At 32.4% G+C, this 8,719-nt stretch overlaps 1 protein-coding gene across 1 annotated transcript in view; it reads right to left on the bottom strand.

The window, feature by feature from the left end:
- Positions 1-8,719, bottom strand: part of LOC106458556 (myotubularin-related protein 13-like) — a 121,615-nt gene that overhangs the window by 68,975 nt on the left and 43,921 nt on the right. The window contains exons 6-7 of the mRNA XM_022384800.1: positions 7,800-7,932; positions 669-777 (exon numbers count right to left, since the gene is read on the bottom strand). Of these exons, the coding sequence (XP_022240508.1) occupies positions 669-777; positions 7,800-7,932 (242 nt within the window). The remainder of the gene's footprint in view (positions 1-668; positions 778-7,799; positions 7,933-8,719) is intronic.

Raw genomic sequence — 8,719 nt, 5'->3', positions numbered from 1 at the left:
TATATATATATATATATCTATGACAGTGTAAACTACTTGTACCTGATGTTGACAGAACTTTGTCGAAATGTTGTACATTTGCTGTTATGCTAAACTTATGTTAAAGTTTTTCTTCATTACCCATTCAAGCCATCTCCATGCACTATTAATTTAACTTGCCTTCTGATGATGTTTTGTTAACATGTATTAGTTATAATTTCATAATATGTATAGAAGGATTAGGTGGAAGTTTGTACTTTTCTGAAAGGACTTAAAGAACTTTATTCACATGTGTAAGTTTGTTTTGCAATGGTATTTTCATTTGGTATTACTTGTCTTCATCAGGAGGTCATCTCCAAACATATTTCAACATGTGGATGAATAGGTACATACAAAACACTTGATAAGAATTCCACACCACAGATAATTATTATTCTATCAATGACAGCTATGATCCACACACACACACAAACACAGGAAAAACTTTCTGTATATTAAGAAATTAAAACGTTAAACATAAATGGGAAAGCAAGTTATACTACTCAATAATTAGTTACTTATCCAATGAATAACAAAATTTTAATATTATATATTTTTAAGCTAACTCTAAGAGGCTCATAAAAAATGGTATGAAAATTAAAGCAAATGTGGAAATCAAACTAAAAATAACATAAGCAATCTCAACTTACCAAGTCCACAACTTCTGCCTTAAGAGATGAATGAACACCCATAGTGAAAGGTGTTGGTGTGCTAAGAACTTCAACTAAAGCGGCCGGTAGAAGTGGGATATATACGTGACTAGGGAATTAATGAATTAATTTACTAACTTTTAAGTTTTTATGGTTAAACACTTAATGCATTTATTATAAAAGAGGAAGCACTGCCAATCTAAAGCTGGTAAAATAAATCTTGTTTTTATATCTAAATTTAGTCTTAACTTAAAATCATCAACCAAAACCAAACATTCAAACACACAATGAATATCATGTTTAATTAGTACTATTGAATATATACCAGGTACAGAATGATGCCAGATTGGCAAAAACTCCAAATCTCTTGAAACAGCTCTTGTGGTATTCTTAGGTATACTGATTTCTGTGCAAGTACCAGATAGGCCTGCTTTATAATGGGAGGAATGACCAGGAAAATTGTGAAGTAAGTCTGAATTTAGCTAAATGACTGAGTTTTGAGCTAAGGAATAAACAGAATGGACTTGTCATAGTGAAACACAATATTAAACATAAAGCAAAAAACAAAACAATGTTTGTACTTGTATGGATGCTGGACAGTTACTCTCCTACTGGTTCCATGAATTAAACAACACTTATTGCCTTGCAAGATGTTTTTCTGTTCATCAACTCACTTCTTGAACCAAGTAGGACTAGCTGTCGATCAATTCTACCTAAAACTGAAATTCCATCATAAAACATAACTTCAATCTTACCCAGAAGCATTATGCATTATCACATGACTGGTCATTCTCATACCACAAAGATATAACCTCAAAATATCATCCACTTGCCCATCAAAGGATATAGTGGCCAATGACCTAGTTTGACACAAAGTGTGAAGTTGCAGAAATATCTCCACAGGCAAAGTAGATACTATCTGCCGGAGAATAACAAAGACACAAAGGCAACTAGAACAAAATGATTTTGACAGTTTTCCAGACTGAAACTACACAGGAACAGACTACATAAAAAATTTCAAAAATTCCTATACTCATAAAAGATGTTGAAAAATGCATAGTATTCTGGCATATAACACTCTTTTACTAATGAGTTAGCTTTTCAAAAAATAATCAAATTACAAAGAAATGTAAGAAATATGATTTGTAAAAAGGTTCAGAATATAGGAGACTCAGCTGATGTAAACTTCCAATAAAGGCATCCTAGCTATACAAAAGTTGGAAAGTTAGTTGGCAATGATAAACAGGGAAGAAAATTTTTTCATAAAGTTTTCTTTCACTACTCTATAACTTACACAGCTAGATATAGTACAAAACTAAAAGTTAACAATAAATTATCTTGAAGCTCTTATTGAATTCAAAGTTTATTACAAACTACTATGAAAGAGAAAGTTGACTAATTAGTTTTATACCTTATAATCACAAATGTTCTGAGTAGTAATTACCTGGTGAAGCCTATTATACTTTCTGTAAGTTTATGCTAATATTGTTTGTTTTTAATGTAGTACAGTAACACTATTTTACAGTCCTAAGTAACTTTACATAATGGTTGAGACGGGAAAGGTAGATCACAGATTTCCTTGCACCAATTTTCTTGAAAACCAGGAAGATGCTAATGGAAAAAAAGATTGTAAAAAAAAGCAAGGAAACAAGGCTGGAGATACTGTATACATTATTTATTCAAACTAGAAACCTCTATTTTGGCTCCATACTGTTATCTAGAATTACATTTATTTCCTTACTTTGTTTTTATGATCCCTAATTCCAGATTGTTAAATTCCCATTTTTTTTATTTATCTTGTTTGCTGGCTTTTTTATGCTCAACTATGGGCAAAGAATTATTTGACATGCTAGCTAACTTTATACATTGTAATGATAATAAACATAGCCAGTAGCTAGCTGATACAGTTCATAATGATTTACTGTAGCTATTGGCTATTTGATCGCATTAGTTTGAGATGTAAAATGTGAAGCTGCAGCTGGAAATTGTTATGAAGATTTGTTTGAGAATAATTTCTGTGTAATTAAATTCTCTATATATAATGCATAGCAATGGGTAAATATATGCCCAGACTAAGACACAATTTCCAATACGCTTGTATTAAATTTCACCAGTAGAAAAGCAGCCTTTTCAAATAAAACATTGCTTTAAATAAAATAAACCTTTGTGTATTTTAAAGGTTAGCATTTTCTTCAATCAAAAATTTATTTCTAATAATACTTACCTCCTCTCACACTACAGCTGCTACTCGACTGTCAGAGTTTCTTTTCCTTTGCCCACCTAAGCATTGGTCTTTGTTGGGTATACAAGACTGTGTAGTGTAGGCATTATCACTTAATTTATTTTGTGAGCTAATATTCAACGATTGTTGAGTTTTTCATAACAAGAGAGTTAAAAGCAATTGGTACGAATCATATGTTGCGTTTGCATTTCATTGGTGTTAAGGCTATAGAAAATTCTAGAGGCCTCAGTGATAAACATATAAATAGCGGCGACCAAATGAGCGGGAGTGGAGTAAAAATAAAGTCAAGTGAAATAGAAGTTCAGTAAGAAAAAAGTTAGAAAACATGAAGTTAGTCATCGTGGGAGTAAATAGCAGTTGATATTTTAAAAAGAGATTAACAGTTTGGTAGAGATAAGGAGAATAATTTGTCTTGTCAAAGGGCATTCTAAATTAATTGAATCCACTTTTGTGGACTTTGACGAAAAGACAATTATTGGAAGTTCAGGATACAACTGTGGTAACACACAAAGCAGCATAAGTGAATTATTCACTGATACTATTGTGATAAAAGTAGAGAAAAATAGTTTGGCTTGTCATCGAGATTCTAAAGCAATTGAATTAGCCTTTGTGGACTTTTAACGAGAAGAAGAGAACTGTATAGTGTTTAAGATACACCATAGTGTATGATCTCCATAGTGTAAAGAATTTTTGTACATATGATTAACTTGGATATATTATTGTAAAACAAGTGGAGTGCATGCTGTCTATTGTTTGAATTCATTGCCAACAAGTCACAGAAACCTACTGTAGAGTAATCCTTGGCCCACACCCATAAATTAAGTCATCAAGAAATTAATGTCGCTTTTGGAACACTTTCATTAACTACCCCCAAAAAAATATACATCACGTATAATAGTTAAACGAACTGCCTAAACGTCACGTTATTGTAGCCTATATAATGTGTAAAGTTTAGTATACTCTAATTCCTTATAGTGATGGCAGAGGAACACCTATCGTAGTATTGTTCCACTCTAACCACCACTCAAGATCGAAGATAGTGATCCTGAATAAGGAGACTGTGGAATCCAGTGGATAACTGTTCATGATCCATTAGTCACGTAGATACCACTGAATGGATCATATGTGTGCTTGTCCCAAAGGAATGAGGGATTTGAGAGATGCTCACATCCCCAAAAGAGAAAGAACCATCTGCACAGTGGGAAAAGGAGACGTGAGTAAGAGTCAGACTGCCTGTTCCATTGCATGGAGTTGGATAGGAGTCGGCTGAGCCCAACTGGGATACGTCATGAAAAAATATCCAGACTGATGACATATTGTCTAATAAGAATAAGAAATCCTGCTTTGGAAAGCAGAATCTGGGTTTGACATTCTACCAACTGATGAGATGGTGCCAGCAGTAGCTAGTCATCCATGTAATGGTATGTACATAGGCTCAGGGAATGGAGGTGAGGAGAAAAGGTTTGTATGAGTCGACAGAACACATATGGTGCCAGTGCTAGTCTGAAGGGCAGAGTTCTGAATGGCAGCACCTAAACCTTGTGCACAAAATGCAGATAGTGGAGGGACAACTCTGCTATGGGAATGTACAGATAGGTGTCGGCAACATCGAACTTGGTGATCCACAGTCATGTTGAAAAATGCCCACACTAAGTGAAGAATGACTCTATCGTGAACTGTGGAGGATCTAGGAACTGATTTAGACGGAAAAAAATCAATGACTGAATGCCAGTCCCCAGTCTTCTTAGGCACAACAAACAAATGTTTGTTTTCACTAAAACTTTATATTCTATTTGTTATTTTCTCTACCCCAACTCTACACAACGTTGGTTAATCTGACCGACCACGTAACCACCAAAAAAAAATCTAAATAAATCCAAATTATAATTTTTTCTTTCTAGAATGACTTCAAATTGTAAAATGAAACTACATTAGTTTATCCTAAGTAGCTTTAAACTCATAACAATATACATCTATTTATAATTAAATATTATTGTTTTATTGCCCTTTGAACCATGTCTAACTACTATTCATGCCATTATAAGCTGTAAATCACTTGGGGAATGTGGAGGTCACATTACGCTATTGAATTACATTACCCACGAGCTGCTCATGTACATGCCTCATGAAACATTTTTATTATATTATTATTATTTATTTTACCTAATGTAACCTTAACTACCCTAAAGATATCCCTATTTTTATATTTTAGTTACTTTTATAATAATAAATCAAAAATTAACATGAAAACATGAAATAAAGTACTTACTTGAATTTTCTTTTTTCTTGCTGTCATTTGTTGATAACACTTAACCCTACTTTTTTTTTTATACTAATGGTAGTAATGCAATAAGTAATTTTTATAATTAAATAATGCATCAAAGAACATAGACTAATAACATGCAAAAGGTAGACAATTTTCTCTAACTCTCACACGTTTTCTGGCTTTCTAACTATGTGACAAGAGCCATTACAAATTGATCCAGGCTAATTGTTATCTTTCCCGTGGGAACGAAGCTTGTACTAACAATGAAATTGACAATTCTCCATTCAGAAAACAACATTATACAATATGTCATTTGATATTGATTGGTTATTCATTGGTTATTGATAATACAGAATTAAATGTTAGAGAGAACTATTAAAAATTCTGAAATAAAGGATGTGACAGATGGGTGTGGCAAGAGCTCTGTAACCAAACAAAATTGAAGGCTATAAAAATTATGGTTTGTCTGACCAATGATGATTTTATAGTGAGTAATTTACATTTAATTTCATACTTATTGGAGTAGTGGTGGATAAAATATAGAAGAGAAGATGCATGGAGAAAATGTGTCACACTAGAGAAAATTCAAGATTTTCTTTAATATTGCCATATAAAATTATGAACTTAAAACTTATATACTATTAAAATATGGATTATTAGCTAAGATGTTATGTTATAAAAATTGGATTAACAAACAAAAACTAGATTAATTTTGAATGTCACTAGAACCTTGTGACATGCACAGTAAAGGATGCCCGTCAAGATAGGGTTAATGAAACAAAAAACAAAAAAAATATTTCGATATCATCCCATACATACCATACCTTGTACACATACACCCAACTAGTAAATTAAGAAACTGAAAGTTAAACTTTACATATTTAATTTTTGTTTATGAACACTTTTTTTTACCAATTTTTCAAATATCACTGTTCGGTTTAAAAAAGTATTATTTATTGTATTATTTCATATACAAGTTCCACATGCTTGAAAAGAAAGAACATTTAATATCAAAAGTACTGAAACAACAGAGCTCTGGCTGGTAAACAGATTATCTTCACTGAGCTTGTATGTGAATGTAATCTTCACTACTTCCTGGGGTTTACAAACAAGGTATTTTTTAAGGCCAGTAGGGGTATTTGGAACAATTTGTAACACAAAACATGTAACATAAGGGATAATAGTTAGGTAATTTCAGCGATTTCTAGGAATGGTATTTAATGTTGCCACTACAAAAACTTTATTTTCTATTACTGCATCTACCTTGACAGTAGTTTTGGATATTATGACATACAACATGTCCTGGGAATTGCCTCAGTATTGCAACCATTTACTCATACAGCTCCACCAACATGACTTACCATGTGTGATGATGCCCTTAATGTCATTTCAACCCATCTATATATACCTAAGTCCATGAACAGATATATTAATGTAGAATGTTTGCCTGGCCAATTCAAATTAAACTTTTGTTGGTCTGTACAAATTTTGAAATGTATTATGAAACAAAACTACAGTTCTGGTATTAAATCATTAATCCAGAAATTTAATGACAGAACTGTACTGTACACTACACACTGGAAGGTCTACAGTGCTAGATCTCATGGGACTGTGAATCAAAACCAATCATTACAGCTGGGAATGTGAGGAATCAGCTCTCATAGTATGTTAAACATTAGAACTGGAGTAAATAACAATGTAAAATCATTACATACAGTAAAAAATGCACACTATTCATTGTTTGCTTGGGGTGTATGGAACTGGAGCATTATTTGAATATTTAAAAGATTGGTGGGGTAGAATCAAAGTATGGGCCTGATGTAGGTGATTTTGAGTTGGTCCACTTGTAATAGTTAGGAAGCCATGAATGCCTTGTTATATTTGACATTTTAGGGAATGCCGAACTACATGCTTGATCAAATTCTATTCTTTATGATAATGGTAATGCCATACTGGCAATAAAGTTAGAGATGACAAAAACACCTTTACTCACCAAGTAATAATAAAAAACCTTTTTATATATTTGCTCACATTTCACCTATGAAGATTCACTGAGACTAGCAGTACTACTAGTCCTAATGAAGCTGTGAGGACAAAACATTAACTGAAATAGAGATTTTTTATTATCTGGAGAGTAAAGGTGTTTTTGTCTTCTCTAACTTTATTGCCCAAATTTCTAAATCTCTTTAGTATACACAAAAAATTCTGAAAATAACAAAAAATTATGTCATATATTTGCTATATCTAGCAAAGGTTTGAGACAAGTAAAATCCACTATCAGCCTCTGCCAGCTTAATTCTGGGAGGTGTTGAAATGTTGTTTGAAAGGCAGAAATGAAAGACTGTCATATCTCACTTTGCTTAGTTTCTTTGTTAAAGGAATGGTGGTTTATTCCACTAAATATAAAGTAACGGTTTCTAGCACATGTTAAAAACAAAGCCCAGGTTCAGATCAGTAGCAAAGGTACATTCACTTCCTACTAGCATTGGACTCCAGTATTAAAACGTGACACTCCCTTCTTAAAGTTTAATGTCTAAATACTTTTAGTAACGTAATGTATATCTGATATCTTTAGTTTTCATGATATGATAAAATAAAATATTCTGAAACTATCAAACACTACCTGTATTTAAATGGATACATAAGTGAAGTCAGGGCATGGCAGGCTTCAGTTAATCTTGTATAACTTCTGGACTCAAAAAGGATTTTGTGTTCAGTCATTGTAGCAGCAAAAAGTGTAACGACATTGTGGATACCTAAAGAAATTGATGCTACAATTATATAAAAGTCAAAAGACTACTTTCACAACAACATTTGATGTACTACGTTTCGAACAAAATATCTTATTAGATCTACACAATCACAACAACATACCATCTAAACATAAAACTAGACTTTTTTTACAGAGATCTGAAATAAAAGACATTAAATATATTATGTTTCAATGTATTAATATAGTTGTCCGCATTACTTCTAATGTTATTAAAATCTATGGTACAATAACATCTAATTCATCATACTTGTGTTTAAATACAGTTTTACACTATACCTATATCATACTTTTCAACACTTCAATAAATACTTTTTTTGTTTAAGTATCTACATGTAAATAATAATATAAGGGGGCAATGTGGCTTACTGGTTATTGCCCTGGACTTGTAGCCAAAGGTTACAGATTCTTGTCCTTGAACAAGACATTCACTCCAATTGCTTCAGTTTACCCAGTTGTACAGTAGGTACCAGTGGGAAGGTTGGGGTTAATCTGCAATGGATTGGCATCCCATCCAGTGGTGGAATGTGTCACCATCCTCATTCATTTGTTCCACAGAAAACCATAGTTAAACAATGGCCTTATGTGCCTTCTTAAGTGTAACAAGGGTCAATTTGCATACTTTAAATGCCAATGTACCAGTTATCTAATCTATTCTTATCTTACAATATTTGAAACATCTTGTTCCTGTTTTCAAATAATTTTTACACAACAAACATTAAACAAGCAAATTAACTTTTTTTTTCATATCTTAGTGCCAAAATCATCATGCT

The sequence above is a fragment of the Limulus polyphemus genome, unplaced genomic scaffold, assembly GCF_000517525.1.
Source record: "Limulus polyphemus unplaced genomic scaffold, Limulus_polyphemus-2.1.2 Scaffold485, whole genome shotgun sequence".
Classification (NCBI taxonomy): domain Eukaryota; kingdom Metazoa; phylum Arthropoda; class Merostomata; order Xiphosura; family Limulidae; genus Limulus; species Limulus polyphemus.
This window is presented reverse-complemented; position numbering and strand designations above follow the sequence as displayed.